Source organism: Mustela putorius, unplaced genomic scaffold (assembly GCF_011764305.1).
Source record: "Mustela putorius furo isolate JIRA1106 unplaced genomic scaffold, ASM1176430v1.1 tig00000083_pilon_pilon_pilon, whole genome shotgun sequence".
Classification (NCBI taxonomy): Eukaryota; Metazoa; Chordata; class Mammalia; order Carnivora; family Mustelidae; genus Mustela; species Mustela putorius.
In genome coordinates, this window is record NW_025421273.1 from 14314502 (window position 1) to 14336342 (window position 21841).

Consider the following 21841-nt stretch of genomic DNA (forward strand, 5'->3'; position numbering starts at 1 on the left):
GACCAGAACAAGGCCCATCATTCTCTCCCAGCATCAGCTCCCATTGCTCACCGCACTGATCACACTTGTAATTACATGTTTATTTAAAATGCATTTCCCTCGGGGTGCCTGGGGGGCTCCATGGGTTAAGCATCTGCCTTTGGCTCAGGTCATGATCCCAGATCCTGGGATTGAGCCCCGCATCAGGGTCCCAGCTCAGTAGGGATCCTGCTTCTCCCTCTCCCTCTGCCTGCATCTCCCCCTGCTTATGCTCCCTCTCTCTCTCTCAAGTGAATAAATAAAATCTTTGGGGGAAAAAAAAAAAGAGGTGTTTCCCTCAGGGAACCATAAAACCTCTGAGAAGAGTGGCAGGCATTTCCCCTCCTTCCCTTCCATCCCTCCATCCACGCACTTCTGGTGATTGGCCCCAGGAACACAGACGAACACAGATGAGCACAGTCCCTGCCTTCATATCATCCCAGACCAGCAAGCAGACGACTGCTAAACCACAGACGTGCCCAAGACACCTCCCAGATTTCCAGAGCCCCCGGAGGCAGCTGACTGGCCTGCGGGCTAACTGCGGGCTTTCTGGAAGGAGTTCCCAGAGCCAGAGAGGGCTAACACTGCCAGGCTCCCTTCCCACAGACGAATGGGTTCTCAGCTCTCCACGCCTCCTATGACACCCAGGGCGGCATACACTTTAGAAACCAGCCCCTGGATCTCACAGGGATCAAAAGATTACCGAAGAAACAACTTTCAGTCCTAGGGATTTGGTTAAGTAAATCATGTTACACAGAAGGCCACTACTTAGTAAAAAATAAAAGACTATCTAAGGATACAGGAAAATGCCTATGTTGTCATAAAAATAAGAAGAAAAACGCCCACAAAGTGGTATGTTTTGAATTTTGACACTCATTCATCCACTTAACAAATATGTATTAACTACCCACTAAACCTTGGCGCAGTTCCAGACCCTGGAGATAAAGAATGGTTGAGCAAACAAGTTCTAGACCTTGCTTTCGTGAGCTTGTAGTCTAGCAGGGGTTGAGAGGCAGGCCGTAAAGAAACAACCGAGCAAGAACTTAAGATGGGAAACAGCGAAGTCTGTGACTGTGGTGACTGATGGGGGCCAGAAAGGTCATCCAGACAGGAAGGGCAGGGAAGACCTCTCGGAACACTATCTAGGAGGGAGCACTGGGCTGAGACCCAGTGAGTCTCAGTTCTAATGATCCCATGAGGTAGAGACTGTGTTAGGCTGAGCCATGGCTCCCACTTAAAACCATATTGGAATCCCCAGCACCTGTGAATGTGACCTTCTATGGGAGAAGGGTCTTTGCAGATGTGATTAAGGTTATGGACCCTGAGATGGGGGAGATTATCCTGGATTATCTGCAGGGACCCAAAATAACCACAGGTATCCTTAAAAGGGGGAGGCAGAGGTGGGTATGACTACGGAAAAAAGGGAGACAAGAGGATCAGAGGTTGGAGTGAGGTAGCCACATGCCAAGGAATGCCAGCAGCCTCCAGAAGCTGGAAGGGAAAGAAGGGACTCCCTCCTAGAGCCTCTAGAAAGACCAGCCTGGCCAACACCTTGATTTTGGCCTGGAAGACACATTTCAGACTTCTGACCTCCAAAACTGTAGGAGAATAAATGTGGGCTGTTTTCAGCCCCCAAGTCTGTGGCACTGTCACAGTGGCCCCAGGACACTAACACAGGCAATGCCAGTGTCCCCTCCCCCACCTCTTTGTCCCCAAACACGGCACCTGAGGCTCTGAGTGGCCTCCTCGGAAAAGCAGCAGATGGGAGGTGGCAAGGTCCAATCTGAACCCGGGCTGTCCAACTCCAGAGCCGAATTCTCTGGGGGACTGCCCTTGAACTAAGATTTCAGTGTCCTACACTGGCGCTACCTTCATGTGCCCACAGCCACATTAACGATTAGACTCAGCCATGAGACCAAGGAACAAACAGGGCACTTGCCTATTACTTCCGGAATCACCATGGGTAGTTTCCACTACCGTCTACAATGCAAAGGCCGCATCCAAAGTGCTTCCACGCCGACAAGCGGTTTTTTAAAAGTAACACTCTGAGTTCAAGTTAGACAAGTCACAGAGAGGTGTGGAAAATGCCTCACTCTCCACCAATCTGAGGTTTCTCAGAGTCCTACATAGTCGCCTATGAAGGAGCACAGAATATAACACTGCAAACATGCCACTTTGGCACACTATTCCAAGTTAAAGTCTCTTGAGAAACAGTGAGTGCAAGGACACTCTGACCTTCCTCTGTCCCCCTGAAAGCAGGAATAAGTTTCCTGTCCGAGAGGTACCCTTCCTGCATCAGGAGGGACAGAGGAATCCTGTCACCAGAGACTGAGAACTCAAGGCCAAAAAGGCTGCGTCAAAAAATCTTATTACATCTTCACTAATCTACTACCCCAAGTCCAAACCCAAGTCTCCCATACATAAAAAATTAGTTTTTTCCCTGTTAATCTGTCTTGTGTTTCATTACAGAACGGGCAATGGAACCTAGAAGGGGAGAAGGGAAAATTTTCCACGCCTAGCCGGCTGATCAGGTCTCCTCGGCCGCCTGGTGGGCATTGGGCCCTGCACTCCAGGCTGGACATGCAAGACAAGCCAGCCAGCCCTAGGACCCTCGCTCACTGGAAGTGTCTTCCCGCTGCTGTATTTGAGAGACTATAAAATACCTGAGAATCTCAGTTTTCCACTGCCAATTTGATCAATGGAAGAGCGGTGTTCTTCGGCTGTCACTCTTTCCATGTCAACACATTAAACTGCCCAGACAAGGGCAAAAGCATTTGAAAGCTCCCAATGGCCATCTCTCTGGGTCTTCCTAGGAAGCTGCCTCCATTCTGCTGCTACCATGAAATGCATCTTTCTGGTTCTAGTGACAGGATGGGCCACCAGAATGCAGACGCCATTGCCAGAGCCCAAGGTCAGTGGGAAACCGGCTTCAGAATGTGAGTGGTTGGGGTTATAGCTCAGGGGTAGAGCATTTGACTGCAGAACATGAATGGTGCTCTCCGGCTCAGCACAAGCCTACTGTAGCTTTGAGCCGTTTCTTTGTTCCAGTTTTCCCAATACCTAGCATGCGCATGCCAAAGAGAGTGTGTACAGCTCACATGGCCTACGATTCCACGACGAGTGTATTTATGTGGTCGAAATGTGTATGCAAGCAGTGGGGGGGGGGCACTAACCTGTCAGAGACTCCCACCAGGAGGGGCTCAGAAGTCTTGGGGTAAAGAGGGCGTTCCTGTTTTACCCTACCTACATCGATCATTTGTGTCTTTTTTCATAAATTATTTTGAATTTGAAACAAAACATTTTTTAAGCCATTTCAGATGGAATCCAAGGCTGATTTGCCAATTGCAATTTCCAAACTACACTGAACATTCCTGCAGCAAAGCTGGTTTGGTTTTTGGTTTTGATGTGTTTTGGTCTTTTTTTAATTTACCCACCCACAACAGCGAAGGTGTAGCCATGAGGTTTAGACTGGAACAGGAGGAGCCACTGACCTTTACTGAGCTCCCACTGGACGCCAGCCGCTGCCCTGGGAGTGCTTTCAGCCTACTTGACCCTCCAAGCACGGGCAAGGTGCATGGGACCTTTGGAGAGTGGGAACTGTAGTTCGGGAAGATAAAGTCGCTGGCCCAGGGCCACACAACTGACTGTGGATGACAGAACCAAGACAAGACTTGGAGTCCCCTGATCCCAGTCAGAATCCTCTCATGGTCCCCCTGCCTTCCCAAACTGCAGATCTCTCACCCCTGCCCTGTCAGAGGCCCCCAGGAAGATCTGCGGGAACTAATATGTGGGCTTCTGTTCCCAAATCCCTCTCTCTTCCTGGGAGCCACATGGGCAGACAGATGGGGAATTTATCACTTCCACATCGAGAAAAATAAGCAATAGTAAGAGGTACTATGCACTGGAATTTCAGAGTTTATATCCCTGAAAGGCACAAGAAGTACAAGAGCTATACTTCTCAGTACAAGAGCTATAACTTCTCAGAAGTTATAGCAACAGTGGGAGACAATCTATCCAAAGAATAAACACAGAGGTCAAATTCAATGACCTTGTCATTTTCCCTACAGAAACTTCCCATCACTGCTGTCCCGTCTCCTCCAGAAAGGTCTCATGTACAAGTCTGATAAATAATTAACCTGCTCCTTCTCCAAAAACCCAAATTAAGCAGGACTGGAAATTTTGTGTGATCACCTCCTAAGACTCCACTGAAAGGTCTCTATTGCACACAAACACATGCTGCCTAGCACCTTGACAAGCCCGAACTTCCAGAACAGGTTCAGCTTCCAATAAGGGACCGCCACAGCTGTTGAACGTAGCCCTCTCTGCTCTGGCCACTGGGCAGCTCAATGTCTGATCTGTACCATCCTTCTGGAGGGACATGGGTTGTGTTTGGGGACACCCATTCACCTCTGGCTTCATCTTGCTATCCTGGGCCCAAAACTCCTCAAATTTTTCCTCTCTCACTCTGCACGCATTTTTTGTTTTGGTTTGGTTTTTTTGTTTGTTTGTTTTTTTAAAGATTTTATTTATTTATTTGACAGAGCACAAGAGCACAAGCAGGCAGAGCAGTGGAGGGAGAGGAAGAAACAGGCTCCCCACTGAGCAGGGAGCCCAATAAGAGGATTGACCCCAGGACCCCGGAATCAAAACTCGAGCCTAAGGCAGTTGCCTAACCAACTGAGCCCCTAGGTGCCTCTTTTTATATTGTTTTAACAGTTTCTTTTTTTAAAACAGATTTTTTTAATTCTTAAAATTAAGAATTAAATGTAGGGCTCGAACAGACAGCCTCAAGATCAAGAGTTGTATGTTCTACCAAAAAGAGCCAGCCAGATGCCCCTTACACACATTAAAAAATATATATTTCTTAGGGGCACCTGGGTGGCTCAGTGGGTTAAAGCCTCTGCCTTTGGCTCAGGTCATGACCCAAGGGTCCTGGGAACGAGGCCTGCATCGAGCTCTCTGCTTGGCGGGGAGCCTGCTTCCTCCCTCTCTCTGTGTCTGCCTCTCTGCCTACTTGTAATCTCTGTTAAATAAATAACTAAAAAAATCTTAAAAAAAAAAAAAGACTTCTTTAAAAAAAATATATTTCTTAGACTGGGATGGCTGGGGGGCTCAGTCTGTTAAGCATCTGCCTTCAGCTTGGGTCATGATCCCTGGGGTCCTGGGATCGAGTCCTGCATCAGGCTCCCTGCTCAGCAAGGAGCCTGCTTCTCCCTCTGCTTCTGCCCCTCTCCCTGCCTGTGCTCGCCCTCTATCTCTCTTCTTCTCTCTCTCTTAAATAAATAAATAAAATCTTTTTCTTTTTTTTAAAAGATTTTATTTGTTTATTTGACAGACAGAGATCACAAGCAGACAGAGAGAGAGGGGTAAGCAGGCTCCCCATGGAGCAGAGAGCACGATGTGGGGCTTGATCCCAGGACCCTGGGACCATGATCTGAGCTGAAGGCAGAGGCTTTAACCCACCGAGCCACCCAGACACCCCAATAAATAAAATCTTAAAAAATATATTTTTTAGAGTGGACATGCACACAGAACAAAATTTAAAAGATACGAAAGGATATACAGAGAAAGCAGGTCACCCTCTTCCCTATCTCCCACATATCCAGTGCATTCCCCTCTCCAAAGCAATTCGATCACCATCAGCTGTGTAAGCGTCCTTCCAGACAGAGTCACTGCATCTATAAAGATATGCAAGTATCTTTATATGTACAGAGCACACTCAAAGAATGGTTATTTGATTCACTTTTTAGGATCTGCACTTTATTCCACTTAGGGATTTAACCAATTCCCTACTGCCAGGCATTGAGCTTGCTTCCAACCTTTGGTGCTGGAATCAATACCCTTAGCAACCATCATTTTGCTTACATACTGATTACTTATATACTGATTCATCTCTAGGATGAATCCCTAGAAATGGAAACGTGGGTCAAAGGTGCCCTGATGGATTCATTCATTATTCGTTATTTTTTCAAATTAAAATATTTTTGATGTACATAGTTCTATGACTTCTAACAGCTACCGCCACCGCAGAACAGAAAGTTCTACATCTTTCGTCCAGCCATCACCATCACAATCAAGATGCGGAGAAATTCTACCAGCCCCAAGACCTCCTCCCTGCTCCTTGCACCCCTGGAACTACAGCTGTCATTTCCAGTGTGTCACATGTATGGTCACATGTATAGCCTGTCAACTTTTGAAACTAGGTTCCCACACTCAGATAAAACCCCTGAGGCTCACCCAAGATTGTCAATATGGTGGACTACACCAACTGATCTTCAAATGCTAAACCAGTCTTGCATTCCCGGCAAAAATGCCACTTAGTTGGGGCGCCTGGGTGGCTCAGCGGGTTAAGCCGCTGCCTTCGGCTCAGGTCATGATCTTGGGGTCCTGAGATCGAGTCCCGCATCGGGCTCTCTGCTCAGCAGGGAGCCTGCCTCCCTCCCTCTCTCTATCTGCCTGCCTCTCTATCTACTTGTGATTTCTCTCTGTCAAATAAATAAATAAAATCTTTAAAAAAAAAATGCCACTTAGTTGTGGGGTATGACCTTCTTTTTTTTTTTTAAGTATTAATGGATTCAACTTGCCAATATTCTTTTTTTTTTTAATATTTTATTTCTTTATTTGACAGACAGAGATCACAAGTAGGCAGAGAGGCAGGCAGAGAGAGAGAGAGAGGAGGAAGCAGGCTCCCTGCCGAGCAGAGAGCCCAATGTGGGACTTGATCCCAGCACCCTGGGATCATGATCTGAGCTGAAAGCAGAGGCTTTAACCCACTGAGCCACCCAGGCGCTCCTCAACTTGCCAATATTCTATTGGGGATTACATGCATCTTCATAAGGGAGACAGGTCTGCAATCAGATTTTTCTGTACTGCACTTGTCTCCTTTGGTATCAGGGTAATAGAGGCCTCGTAAAATGTGTCAGGAGCTGGGCTCACCTCTAAAACTGGTGTTATTTTTCCTTAAATACTGGCAGAACTCACCAAGGACACTCCCTGGGCTTGGAGATTTCCATTTCTTTAATAATTAGAGGGTGATTCAGGTCATCTAGTCATCTTGGGTGAGATTTGGTGACTTGTGATTTTCGAAGAAATGGACCATTTCATCTAAATTCTCAAACTTATGAATGTGGAGTTATCTGTGACATTCTCATTGTTGTTTTAATTTCTGTGGTATCCCCTCTCTCACTCTCCTTTTGTCAATTTTGCTAGCGTTTGATCAATGTTCTTCATCACTTCAAAGAATCAGCTTTTGGTTTCACTGTTATTTTTCATTTTCAGTTTCACTATTTCTGTTCTTATGTTTATTATCCCCCACCCCTTGGCTTACTCTGGGTTTATTTGCTTCTTTTATGGTTCTTAGCGTAGAAAATCAGATTATTGATCGGACAACTTTGTTCTTTTCTAACATGAGCCTTTTAACACTTTAAATTTCCTTCTAAGCATTCTATCCCACAAATTTTGGTATGTTCTATTTTCATTCAGTCCAAAATATTCTCTAACTTTCTTTGTGACCTCCTCATTGTCCCATGATTTTTCTAGAAGTGTGTTACTTACTTAATTTCCAAGTTTTGGGGTGGGTTCTTGCTATCTTTGTGTCACGGCTTTGTGATCTAATTCCACTGTGGTTAGAGAACCTATTTTGTGTCATTTTAATCCTTTCAGCTTTATGGTTCCTTTTATAACACAGGTTATAGTCTTTCCTGGTGCATGCTGTATGCATGCTCGTCAAGAATGTGTGCTGTGCTCCTGTGGGAGGCCGGAGCGTTCTCCAAAAACCCATCAGTCCAGCCGGCCCATAGTCAGTCCTTCAGAGTCCTGGCTGATTCCATCAGTGGTCTACCGGTCACCATTTAGAGTCGACAACCCAGTAATAACTGTGGATTTGTACACGTGTTCCAGCTCTGCCCATCTCTGCTTCATGCATTCCACAGCTCTCGTGGGTACACACACATTCAGAGTCATTCTGTCTTTATCAGGTGACATTCTGCCTCATCCTGGGAACCTCCCATCCTCTAAAATCTAATTTTTCTTATGCTACTCTATCTACTCCATCTTCATTCCAATTAGTGCTTACCTGGTATATCTTTTCCCATCCTTTCATTTTAACCTATGTAGTTTACATGTGAAGTGAGTTTCTTTTAGACAACACACATTTGGGTCTTTTTAATTTTCTCACCCATTCTGACAACCTGTCAGGATTAGGCCCTCAGACACACAACTGGCGTGTTCAGACCATTTATATTAATATAATATAATAACTGGTATGTTTCAGTTTATTATCTTGTCTGTTTTGTTTTTCCTTCCTCTATTTCCTCCTTCCTGCCTTGGTTTCATTTTTTTTAACTTTTTAGAATTTCATTTTAACGTCTTGTGTTTTTTACTGTTATAATTTGGCAGTTGACCTAGGGATTATAATGCACATTTAATTGTTTTAGCCTCTTACCACCATGTCCCTTTATGTGACATCTACAGACACTGAGAACCCAGATGATGTTCTAGTCTTTGCTTCAGTGGAACACGTTAGAAAGAGCTCACGAAGAGAACAGGGGGTCTGTTGTACCTACCTAGAGCCTCACTCTTCCCCTCCTCTTCCTTCCGAATGTTCCAAGTCTCCTTCAGGTATAATGACCCTTCCATCTGAAAAACATCCTTCAGCAACACAGATCTGCTAGCAACAAATTCTCCCATGCTTCCTTCATCCGTGACCCCTGTGTTTCACCTGCAACCCTGCAGGGTTTTGTGCCCGACACAGAATTTGGAACTGATGGCTCTTTTCCTCCAGTAGTTTTAAAAACCAGGTTTCTGATGTAATAATCAAAGTCATTCAAATTGTCGTTCCCCTGTAAGTAATCCATTTTCTCCGGCTGCATGTAAGAGTTTTTGTCTTTATTTTCAGCAGTTCGATTATGATTCTCTCGGCATGGTCCTCTGTGGCTTCCTCCTATCTGGAGTTCACCGAGCCCCCCTCCCCAAGTCTATAAACTTAGATCTTTTGTTGGATTTAAGCCGTACTCAGACACTATCTAGTCCAATATGTTTTCTGCACCCCGTCTTTCTTCTCTCTTTCCAAAACCCCAAGAGCGCCACTGTTCAGCCTGTCAGCACTGCCCTACATGTCCCTAAAGCTTAGTCACTTTCTCCAATCTTTTTTCTCTGTATTCTTCAGACGAAATGGTTTCTACAGACCGATCTCAAAGTTTACGCACTCTTTCTGCTATCATCTTTGCTCTGCTACTGGGACTATCCAGTTAGCTTTTTGTTGTTTACTACCTTTTTATTGTTATGGTTATTTTTTTTCTTTTTAAAGATATTACTCATTCTCCTGTCAGAGAAAGAGAGCGAGCACAGGCAGAGTCAGAGGGAGAAGCAGGCTCCCCGCTAAGCAGGAAGCCTGATGTGGGCCTCCATCCCAGGACCCTGAGATCATGACCCGAGCTGAAGGTAGACACTTAACGTACTGAGCCACCCAGGCAATATAATAAATTAAAAATAACATGTTGTTGTTATTTTTCATTTAAAAGTTTTGTGTAGCAGCTCCTGGGTTGTGGCTCCAAAGTCAGCTGACTTTTCAAAGCCTTCACGGTGCCTATTGGCTACAATCCCCACCATGTGCATCGCCCAGCGGCCAGCATGGGACCAGGTGTCAGTCTGTTCCTGAAGTCCGGTTCTCAAGTCTACTGTTGCTAGTTACGGTCAGATCCATGTATCCACAACTTGGGAGTCAGCCCAGGAGTTCGTAATAACCTTCAAGGCCACTTTCCTGAGTTCCTCCTCTCCACAATGTCTCCAGAACTTACAGATTCCCTGGGTCACCCCTTCTCTAGTTCTCTAGCCACACACACACCTCCCACAACCTTGGGCCAAGTGGTAGGAGGAGAGAGAAGAGGGCATCAGGGGTCTCCCCCACCATCTTGGGAATAAACCTCCTCTCATCAGGTCCCCTTCCTGAGAGTTTCAGGCTCCTGCTGGCCCATTTCTACTGTTGGGAGACTGCACAGGGGCTGGGGTGTGAGAAAACAGAGAAAAGGAAAAAATGAAAAGTAGGGTTTCTGCTTTCTGAGTGTGAGAGTACCACTCCTCATCCAGAACTAGAAAGGCTTCCCTAGTGCTAACTCTGATCTAACCCATCTCTAATACCTAGTGCTTATTAACACCCATCTCTGCGTCTTAGGATACCTTGAGTTTGGGCTATGGGATATCAGAGAAGAAAAAACTGGTAGGGTCAATCGAGTCAGCAGTACTCTGAACTGTGGTCTTTTCCCGCGGTCCGCCTGCTACCGTTTACTTTCCAGAAGGCTTGAAAAGCTACTCGTATTATACGTACTATGTTCCAGTTTTACAGCTGTGCTCATCAGGAGACAGGTTAGAGTATGTTTGCTCCTTACCCACAACTAGGACCTGCTCTTTTTTGTAATGGGTTCAACCCTATTTTGAAAATGAAGGAAGTTTTCTCAAGTTGTTTTAGAATTACCTGCAGGCCCGTCACCAGCCCCCTGCACTGACCATCCAGGCTTTGTGTTTCCTACAGTTTGTGATGGTTTATGTTTTTCTGACCACCCAGTCTTCACAGAACCCAGAAGTGAGGAGAATGAATACTGCTTTCAGCTGTTCTGGATTTGCCGCCTTCTGGGATTCTCTCTTTCACATCTAAGAGCTGACTGGAAATTCCAGAAGACCATGCAAGTCATTCCAGGTTGCACACGCCCAAACACTTGTACACTTCTCTGCTCAAATGACATGTCTTATCCAGGACATGGGAGCCCACAAGCCGCACTGCCCGTGGCAGTCCCTACCCGTCGGCAGCTGCCTTGGAGCTCAAACAGGACGCTGTCTGAATCCCCGAGTCTATGTACCTGCTGTAAGGTCTCAAGGATTTACAAACTCTGCTTGGAAGCATCTCTCTAAATGTGGGCAGCCCTGAGCTCCTCTGACATCTCAGATTACAGAGACTTGCTTTGACTTTTTAAATGGTCTTTTCCTCAAAATAAATAAATAAATAAATAAATAAAAATCAAAAGACCACGCATGACAAAATTATTGAAAGGAACAATACCAAAATGCAAATAGTGGTTATTTCAGGGCAATAAGATGCCCAGTGTATTCTTTTCCTTAATAGGTTAACATCTTATACATCTTCTACCAATTAACAGAACCAGGATAGTAAGTATTGCTAATTTATCTTTATAAATCCAACCCCCATTCCGATAGTTCGAGCAACCGAGAGACAGTAAACCACAACTCCCGCACGCCAGGCAATGGCAGTGAGATCTTTTAATAAGATTTCATCTGCACAACTTCACCAGAGTACCCAAATTCCCCAGCAAGTCACTACTTCTCAAACCTGGCTGCATGTCAGAGTCACGGGCAGAACGCAAACAAAAGCAAAACGCCAGTCAGGTTGGAAGGAGGCTATGGGAAGAGAGAAGTCAAGAACAACTCTCAAGTCTTAGACTTGAGAAGAAGACTTGAAAAAGAAGGCTACCACTTTCCAAAATGGGGAAAGATGCAAAGGGAACAGGCCCAATGGCACAGAAAAAGCAAAGTAAGAGTCAGACAGGAAGTGGTGGTGGATACCCAGTGGAACATGCAGGCAAGGTCTACAGTTCAAGGATGAGGTCCTGGCTGAGAACAAATGTGGAGGCTGCTGGTAGAGCCTTGAGTCCCACTGAGGTCCCCTAGGGGGTGACCACAGACAGAGAAGCACCTGAGAGGCCCTATAAAATCCAAAGGGCACCCCACAGAGGAGAGTGCAGTGACCCAGAAGTCAAGGTCAGAAAAGCTCACAAGGAGCAAAAGAGAGTTTGATAAGACGTGGGCTGAGGAATGACCCCTGGACCTGGGAACAGGCGGTCACTTGAAAAACCAGTGGTGTGGAAACCCTAGGATGGGTTTCCATCACACCGTTTCTGCACATCACTTCTTTTCACAGGCTTATCACAGCTGCAATGACCTGCAGAGTTATTCTGCTTCAAGCTGTGTGTTCCTGATCTATGGTAAGGTCCAACAAAGGCAGAGGCCATGTTAGTCTTCCCCTTCATTGTAATCCACCCCCACGGTGGCTCAATTTTACGGGGCAAAGGACCACTGAATCCAAGAAGGAAGGTTCCTCTTTCTTCACGAGGCAAAGGATGTGCCGCCCCGAGGTGCCAAATGTGGCCAGAGCCCCACCCCGTACAAACCCAAGGACAGGAGATCCCAACACAGCTGTGTTCAAATGCATTCTCCACAACTTTATTCTCAGGGGCCTCTCCAGTTCACCAGCAGCTGCCACAATGGGCGTCTGGTATATTCTGGACCACTTATTTAACCTGCTGTGGGCAAAGATGGCTATTTGCCTCTTATACCCACCAACCCCTTCTCTAACAGCAGTGCTTCTGCAATGTGAGCGTGCGTGACCAGTACCTAGAGCATTTGCTAGAACACTACTTGGGGTGCCCCCAGCCCCACAGTTTCTTCAGTGGGTCTGAGATGAGGACTGAGAACCTGGGTTTCTAACAAACACCCAGATGGTGACAACATTAGTCCGTGGACCATACTTTGAGAACCATGCTTTAGGGTCATTCTCATAGCTATCCTTGGTCATTTCTGCTTCCCCTGTTTAGAAAATCTCTCTGAAATAATGTAAGCGGAGAGAAAATTACTTTTCAAAACCTTTATGAAATTTGAAAAGATATCTGAACGTAACATTTCCTAAAAATGGCTGCCATGTACCCATACGTCTCAAATTAAGAGACTCTGGCCCAGTTATGAGGAAGTCCAATGCGTCCCAGGGCACCCTGGGCAAATCAGAGGTAGCACCTGCCACTTGCTGGACCTATTAATTAAAAGTCACAACCGCCCCTCCTTGAGTACTAACTCTGGGCCACGGGCTGTGGGAAACATGGGACAAAAATATTCCACATACGTGATCTCTTATAACAATCTAGTGAGTTGGATTCAGAATGCCCTTGCTGCCCAGAAGTAACTGGCCAAGGTTACACAGATAAGGGGAGGTGAGGCTGGAAATCACACGCAGGTCGGCAAGTCCAAAGACCTTGGCTGGTGTGCGCACCTGTCCCCTCGGCTGCACCACAGGCTCCTTGAGGTGTCCCGACCCAGCCACAGGCCCCTGGCCTCGGCACAGGGCAGTGTCTGCTGAATGTGTAAGTGAAGGGACGCATGGAGGCGTCAGGCTCATCCTCTCACACTGTGTTGTTTCTTGCATGTCACAAGAAGGGGACAATAATAACAGCAAACACCTGCCGGCACTTAGGACATTCCGTGCTGTTCCGAGCATGTGATGTCCACTCGCACACTGAATCTTTGCCCCTCCGAGGCTGGTCCTATGGCTCTCCAGATTCTGGAGAGGAGGAAATGAGGCTCAAAAGGGTTATGGGACTTGCCCACCTAGCTGAGCTGTGGCAGAGCCGGGATACCGACTCCTGCACTCTGACTCCAAAGTCCACGCTCTTAAATCACCGTGCGATAAACATATTCCAAAGAGAGCAGGAAAAGGAACTCGAGTCTCCTAAGCCCTTCTTGCTGCTCTGGCTCTAACGGGAGTTGTTGGCACTGCTTGGGCTCACAGGCCCCGAAACTAAGCCCCAGCTCCGGGCTCTCTAGAGAGTGGGAGCCGACACCTGTGACGGCAGCCAACTCCAGCCCAATGCGCGGGGGCCTCTCCACCGCACCAGATCCCCGGCCCAGGATCCCCCACAGACCTTGCCAGCCCCAGGAGAGAGGCACGGAATAAAGGGCCAGAGACACAAAGCAGGAGCAAATAGGACTCAGGCCAGATTGTATGACTCATGCAGGTACAATTACATCCTTTATTATTGATGCTTGAAGCCAGATGGCCCTCTTCTCTGCAGTACTGTGTTACCACATGATTAATGGACCTAGTCATTTCAGTTCACAAAAATCCTTTAGGTTCAAGAACATAATCCATGTTCACCTTAAAAAAAAAAAGGTTCAACAAAGATAACAAAGAAATTCAAACACGATGCAAGTGCTACTCAGAGTCATGGGAAAATCTACAGAAGGACAATGGTTACTTTTTTCCAAAGTGTGGATTTCTTTAAAAATTCAGCTTGGCTATTTAGTTTCTAAGAAATTTATAGCTGAGCTTTGCATATAAATGAATCACCTTTTAATTGTATGCTATTATACTAAGCCTATACAATAAGTGATTCCAATTCAAAATATGACAATCTATAAAAGCGAATTCCAACACCGGTGTACTTGCTAAGTTCCCTGGGCCCAGACAATCGCGATAAGGAGTGTCAGACAACCTTCAGAACAGCTTCAGACCTTCAGTTTGCTGAAGCAGAAACACTTGAAATGTGTGCAGATTCCCCATGCTGTTCAAGCCAGAGCCCCGGCATGCCCTCACCGCCTCCCACGCATGCCGTGCCCCTCTACCCAGCACATCTGGTACCCTCAACCCACAAGAACCACAGCGCTGGGCCAGACCCCACTTTACTCCTCTGGACTAGTCCAAGAGCCACATTCTTGCCAAGGGGACTTTTCACTCCTTAGGTAAGTAAAATCCTCTGGGACTACCCAGAGCCTTCAGGTCAGAGACAGGTTCCAGGCCCAGCACATGACACAGGCCCCAGGGACAGCCCCTCCCACTGCTCCCCAGGTGCAGGCCACACACAGCCCCAGCCCCTCAGCCCTGGCACAGGCCGCCCCCACTTACTCCCGCCCCTTCCTTGCAAAGACTCAGAGGAGAAGCAAGAGCCCTAGGGTAGGGTCTAGCTCTGCCCAAGTCACTCAGCCCATCTCTTAAGTGCTTCTTTGGTAAGATAATAATGGTACCTTCTGCAGAAGGCAGTTACAAGCTTTAAAATGAACTAGAAACCCAAGTGCTGACTCATCTGAAACTGGCACAGAGGAAGCACTCAATTCAGGATCCCCCGTTTTAGTAACTGTGCCACACCTCTGAACTCAACCATGTATGAGGCCTGGCCCAGCAGGCCCAGCCCCGCCCCCACACACACCTACGGTTCTCCTCCTACCGGCCCTGGAGTCCTCTCCTTACCAAAGGGGCTCTCTGGAGCAAATGCTGTGGTCACTTCTCTCAGCCCAGCGCCACACCTGAGGCTGGGCACTTAGTAGGTCCTCAAAAGTATTCACTGAACAACTATCAGTAAATACAAAACTGAGGTGGGAGGAGGCAGCCTGCTGGGGGGCAGTGTCACGGCATTGGGCAAATGGCATTCTGTGAGGATGGCTGGGACTCAGAGTCCAGGGGAAGACGCAGCTGGTAACAGTCAAAGTCCAAGCCATAGATACCTCTGGCCTCGCAGAGTCTGTGCACGAGCCTTCTTTGAAAAGATGAGCACATGCCTCCAGCTGTCGGCATCCCAGTGATGAGATACGACAGGCCTGGCCCAACCCTTGTACCCCACTCCCTTCCCCTGCTCGGAAAAGGGAGCAGCTCCCAGGCCAGCAAGGGGAAAGGGTCCTCCTACGGGAGCGATGAAGGGGATGAGCGATGGCCTCTGCATTCTTGGCCAAATCAGCAATGGAAGGATGACACTCCAAGAAACCCATGGGACCGGAGGGGAGAGTGCTTTAATAAGGAACACAATTAATAAAAGTTTGACAATAAACACATCTGCAACTAGTACTGGAAAAACCGATCGAGTGACATTACACAGAGCGAAGCCAGCTCTCCCCTATGCGCATGCGGGAAGCGACAAGGAATGGAAAAGGTTAAAGGCATCAACTTTCTGATGACAGACTCAGATTTTAGAAGTGGGCATGCAGATCAACACAAAGTTTTCCAATTTCAAAGCCTCCAGAAAGGTCACTTTAGCAAGGTTCATAAATAGCGCTGCACAGCATACTTCTGCGTTTTTGGGTCTCATATACCTTTTGTATTTTCTTTGAATCTTTCTGAGCATTCTCTCGAAGTGGTACTTTTCCAAATAACTTCCATCCCAAGTCATTTTGTTTGTCAAGTCTTGCATTCTGTTTTCTAGCAAGCAAATTCCTATAGGAAGAAAATAAGAGGGTTAGGGAACTTCTGGGTATTCACAGAAACACCAGGACCGCCAAGTCACTCTCTAATGGAAACAAGTAGACCTTCCTTTGAGGGAACACCATGAAGAACCACAAGTTTTAATTCTGCAGACCTGTCATCAGAGAAGACACAGAACTATGCAACCAGGAAAAAGCCCCATAACCACAAATAAGCTTTTTGTTGTTCAACTGTGACATGTGCAAATTCTATAATTTGGAGTAAGGAACTACCTTGTATCACAACAAAATATCCCAGAAAAACTGAGTTGTTGTTGTTTTTTTTTTTTTTAAATATATTTGAGAGAGATAGATCACAAGTAGGCAGAGAGTCAGGCAGAGAGTGGGGGAAGCAGGCTCCCTGCCAAGCAGAGAGCCCGATGTGGGGCTCGATCCCAGGACCCTAAGATCACGACCTGAGCTGAAGGATGAGGCTCAACCCACTGAGCCACCCAGGCACCCCCAGAAAAAGTGAGTTTTAAAATCAGACTAAAGTGAATTGAAACCCTGGCCAAGTTACTAACTGTGTGAATTTGACCAGTATATTCATCTCTCTGAGCCTCAGTTTCCTTATGTTTACCAAGGGTCTTTGTTGGAATTAAAATGACAGGTACATAGTTAGTGCTTAAAAAATAAGAGCTGCGAGGCAGTGGGGGCTCAGTGGGCTGAGTGTATGACTCTTGGTTTCAGCTCAGGTTATGATCTCAGGGCCGAGAGATCAAGCCCCGTGTCAGGCTTTGTGCTCAGTGTGAAGTGTGCTTGAGATTCTCTCCCTCTCCCCCTTCCCCCACTCTCACATGCTCTCTAAATAAAGACATAAAATCTTAAAAAAAATAGCAGTTGCTTTAATAATTAACCTCTAGCTTAGTTGAAGTTATCTATAAGGTAAATCTGCATTATCTCTTCATAAAGAGTCTCCACGGGCCATGAAAAGAAAGCCACTCAGCCAGCAGTCACAAGGTCTTCCCTCCCAACCACATGTAAACAAAAGTCCCGAAGACCATAGGTAAGTCCCCACCGGTAGTACAAAATAAACTACGTTTTGGATTGTACAGGCTGGTGCATTCATTAAAAACAGTTTCCAGGGCTCACTGGAAAGTGTAAAATGACCCTGCAGCATCTCCTGTGCCAGAAAGGAAGAAAGTGCTCAGAGAAATACGGGGACGCGTCTTAAGGAAACAGAAGCCAACGTGAAACACAGACTCTCCCTGGCTAAATCTGGAACAATCTAGTCGTTGAAATAAATAATGAGGGCAAGGGATTATAATCCACTGAATAAAACAAGAATCCAAAAGCCCATATGGATCTGAGCAAGCACAAAGAGGCAGCGGAGGAGGGATGCAGCCTCAGAAGCACAGGCGGGCGCGTGGACATGGGAAAGGACCAGTGGGCGCTCGGCCTGGCAGCTGACAGCTGACGATGATGGTTTCCACCGATTCTGAAAGCATCTCCCACAAATTCCTTGTCAGTACAAAGGCAAGCCTGCTTGGGCAGGTGCTCAGAGCCCGCGTTCCCAGCACAGAGGAGCTGGCACGTGCCTCCCGCTCTGGGGCCCCGACAACAGCCCACTATGCTGATGGCGGCAACAGACAGACCGACTATTGGAGAAGATTCCTGAAACAACTAACGGGATGTGAATACACTCTGTGGACTAGGAAAGAGCACGAGATTTATGTTAAATTTGCTGATCTTGTAACCGCACAGCGCTTATGTAAGACAGTGCCCTTGTTCTTAGGGAAGGTACTTGTACTTCCCACCGGTTCTTCTAATGCTTCCTAGAAATACTTACTTGCTTACACCACAGTCACAGACCAGATAAAACACAGGAAGTGAGGGGAGACCTGGGTGGCTCTGCCGGTTAAGCATTTGCCTTTGGCTCAGGTCATGACCTCCGGGTCCTGGGATCAAGCCCCAGTCTGGGCTCCCTGCTCAGCGGGGAGCCTGCGTCTCCCTCTCGCCCTGTTCTTGCTCCCTCACTCAAATAAATACATAAAATCTTAAAACAAAACAAAACAACACACATAACACATGAAGTGAGACACAAACAGTGAATCTGGGTAAAGGATACTTGGAAGTTGCTTATTTTTCTTGCAACTTTTCAACAAATTTGAAAGCAATAAAAATAAAGTGATAAAAACTTCCCAAAAGGAAACAAACGGTTTCACATACTCTTCCTTGCTTTTCTGTTGTGTTTATAATAGAAACCACTTCATAGGCCAAGGCAATTCTATACACCTTTGTAAGAAACAAACTCTGAGTTGTGAAAACTCAGCCAACAGTGGAGGACACGCGATTCAAACTGAGCGAAAATCTCAACTTCCAGAACTCTCCGCTCACTAATGGTCCACATTTTGCTAAAGAGGCATTGCCTCTGGAGAAGGGAACAGGGCACAAGGGACAAACAGTGAGGAAGGTAATGAAACCTGACCCCATTCTAGACAGATGCGGGTCACCTAGGGTCTAGAGTAGTAAGGACTGGGACAGAGAACCGCACAGAAGTGACTGGTGACTGGGATCCGGGAGCCGGACCAGACCGGTGGAGCTAGTCACACAGACGGCCAGCAAAAGCAGCAGGAGCAACAGAAACCTTGTTTTCTTCATCCCCTGCGAAGGCTTGTAAGTTGTACAAACATAGTACAGAGAGAACTTATCAAAATTCACCATACAAGGGACACCTGGGTGACTCAGTGGGTTAAGCCTCTGCCTTAGGCTTAGGTCATGACCTCTGGGTCCTGGGATCAGGCCCCACATTGGGTTCCCTGCTCAGTGGGGAGCCCTCTCTCTCTGCCTGCTTGTGATCTTTCTCTGTCCAGTAAATAAATTAAAAATCTTTATGGGGCGCCTGGGTGGCTCAGTGGGTTAAAACCTCCGCATTCGGCTCAGGTCATGATCCCAGGGTCCTGGAATTGAGCCCCACATCGAGCTCTCTGCTCAGCGGGGAGCCTGCCTCCCCCCTCTCTCTGCCTGCCTCTCTGCCTACTTGTAATCTCTATCAAATAAATAAATAAAATCTTTTAAAAAAATCACGATACATGATAGGCCATGACTTCTGAAAGGCTCAAGAAAGGTATCCTTGGTTGGGTTATTTGTCATGGATGAGAGGCCGAGGAGCTCTGAAAGGACAGGAAATCCCACCCAAGCTTCAGCTCTTTGTGTCCTCAGCACAGGGAACAGAGAGCCGGCCAGAAAGAGGTTCCGGCCTCTGGCTTCCCTTTCAGATCGGTGGGTCCCTGGAAGACTGGCACAGAGTTGGCCACTAAGCCCAGAAGGCCAGCTGGAGCCAAGCCCCTGCCTCTGGCCATGATGTGCCCAAGCCCCATTCCCGGGGGCCAGGTGTGCAGATGGGGCGGGGAGAGCCCAGGAGCCCTGACTGAGCCCTTTAAACCCTGTGTTGTCTGGCTGGCCCAGAGGCACCCTTGGGGTCATCCTGGATGAGAGTCACACGCTGGTGCCGTTCTCCCCAGTCCAGGAGAGGCTAGAGCCACAGCTATGGGTCCTCAGCAAGTTAGCACCCCCCTGCTGCCATTGCCACCATCTGTGACACTTGACCAGGGGCAGAACATAGGGACCGCTTGATTCAAGCTTCCTGTTTCATCAAGATCATTCCAAATGCACCCATGCCACAAGCAGCTCCAGGAAGCCCTCACGTCTGCCCAGGTTCTGCAAAGCCTTCACCCACCGGCCACCACCAGCCCTAGCAGGGCCTCAGCTCCCACAGCACGCAGCCAGTTACACTGTATTTGCTGGAGGGCCCCTGGCTCCTCTCCACACAGCTCCTCTTTGGGGTGGGGCTACCAGGAGGGAAGGGCAGAGTCGCCTCTGCACCCCCACAATCCCAGCCAGCACGCAGCAGGTGTGCCACACCTGTTGGCCAGCAAACAGAGCAGACACCGTATATGTCTGCAGGGGACGCAGGTGCAGGGCTGTGAGGTGCGTAATGGGACTGCGGCCCAACCCAGCCGCACCTGCAAGCCAACCCACACGGCACCTCTGACCTGCACGCACCCTACCTGGGAGTGGGCCTGGCTTCCCTCCTGACTACCGCCCCTTCTGTGATGCCCGCTCAGGTCCACCCTCCTGTAGCTGGCAGGGGTGAGTAATGACAGGGAAGCACCTGAGGACTCTTCCAGAGGTAACCTCACAATCCCTCAGGAGCTGGCCCTAGGATCACCCTCAGGCAGGAGGCTCGCTCAACAACCCACCAGGCTACATTCATCCAGGGAATTGTTCTGAGGGCCTCAGCTCTACAGAACAACAAAGAGTCAGTCTGATTTGCTAAGAAACCTTCTATCTCTCCTCAGGTTAGCTCCAAAGCTCTCACCTGATCTGACAAGGGTCTGGCCACCCTCTCCAGCCCTCTTCCTGTGTCTTTTTGGGGACTACACATCAGGCCTGCAACCAGCCAGTCACAGCCCATATATGCCTGCCCCAGGCTTCCTTCAAGTGTCCCTCAGGCACAGAACATGACCCGGCAGACCCTGGGGCCTTGCAGAATGCCCCCTGTATCTGCCACAACACCCAGAAGTCTCCTCCACATGGCGGGCAGGGTGGTCTTCTGAGAGCACACACGGATCCTACCAGCCCTGTCCCCCAAATCCCCTCACCGGCTTCAATGCCACATGTGCCTCACCCCTTACCCTCAGTGTGCTCCTGATCACAGGCACATTTTGAGGATCAGATGAGGCAAGGGACCTCGCAGGCCTGGCCTGCTGCTTCCACACACACTCGGTTCACGGGAATAATCGCCATCATCCCCATTGCCGTGGGAGGGCTTCTCTTCTAAAGGACTGCCAGCCTTGCCACCCCCCACTCAATCTCCTGCAGCTGGGCTGGCACTCTGCACCCTGGAGGCATCAGAGGGACCGGGGGGCACAGGCCAGGTTTAAGGGAATGGAGGGCTGAAGGGAGGTGACCCTGCAGGGCAGGGATCTGTCGATGAGGCCTATCCGGATGCACTTTACAGCAATGCTGAGAGCCCTTGGGAAACACATGGGTGGTTGAGGACTAAGCCACGCCCAACTACAAGGACAGAGACTAACCCTCCCATCCTGTGGGGGCAAAAGACCCTTAAGCAGGAAAAAGGAGGCAGGGTTTCACTGGGGTCCTTACCCCTGGCTTACAATATAATTCTTTTCATTTCAAGAGGCAACAACTCAGAGGAAGAGATATGGGCCACCAGTGACAAAGTCATGCTAAAAATAATGGCGTGTTAATTTCTGTCCACCAGCTCTCAAGAAAAGTGCCATATCACAATTAGCAGCAAGATCAGGCATGGACACATTTCACCGGGTCAATATGGCCCAGTAGGACCCGGTTCTCACTAAGAACCCTTGAGCACAGGTTGCTCGGACCCTGACCGCAGCTCCCTTCCCCCACCTCCTCCAGCTGTGAGCCCCCGCTTGTCCAGTGCAGCCCCGTAGGCAGGACACACACAGAAGCCTGACAAGGGGCTGAGTGGGGCTGAGGGAGTGAGGAAACACACAACCCAGCGACCTCAACAGCCCTCATCCCCTGAAAAAGGAGTCAGGCCTATGCTGCCCAGGACTGGGCCACCAGCCACAGATGCTGCTGAATGTGAGAAATGTGCTCGTCAACCGAGTCACCCTGCCCAAAGATGTCAGCTGGAACAAAGCAGGGTTTAAATATGTCACAAAAATACTAAAAACAGCCCAAGGGTTCATGACACTCCCATTCGCAGCACCAAGACGGTGGGGGGGGGGGTGGGGCACTCTTTCAAAAGACTGCGAGCTACCTATTGCTGAAGGAGAAAAGCAAGCTGTGTAAAAGTATAGAGCACAGACCGCCCCTGGGAGAAGAA

The 21841-nt window shown here is 48.1% G+C and overlaps 1 protein-coding gene across 5 annotated transcripts in view; it reads right to left on the reverse strand.

Annotated features, from left to right (window-relative positions):
* TBC1D14 (TBC1 domain family member 14) overlaps nucleotides 1-21841 on the reverse strand; it is a 102548-nt gene that overhangs the window by 40500 nt on the left and 40207 nt on the right. For all 5 annotated transcript variants that reach the window (XR_006605340.1, XM_004772205.3, XM_004772204.3 and 2 more), the window contains one exon: nucleotides 15877-15997. Coding sequence is in view for 4 of the 5 variants with exons in the window: in XM_004772205.3 (XP_004772262.1) it covers nucleotides 15877-15997 (121 nt within the window). In the remaining variant the exon portion in view is untranslated. The remainder of the gene's footprint in view (nucleotides 1-15876; nucleotides 15998-21841) is intronic.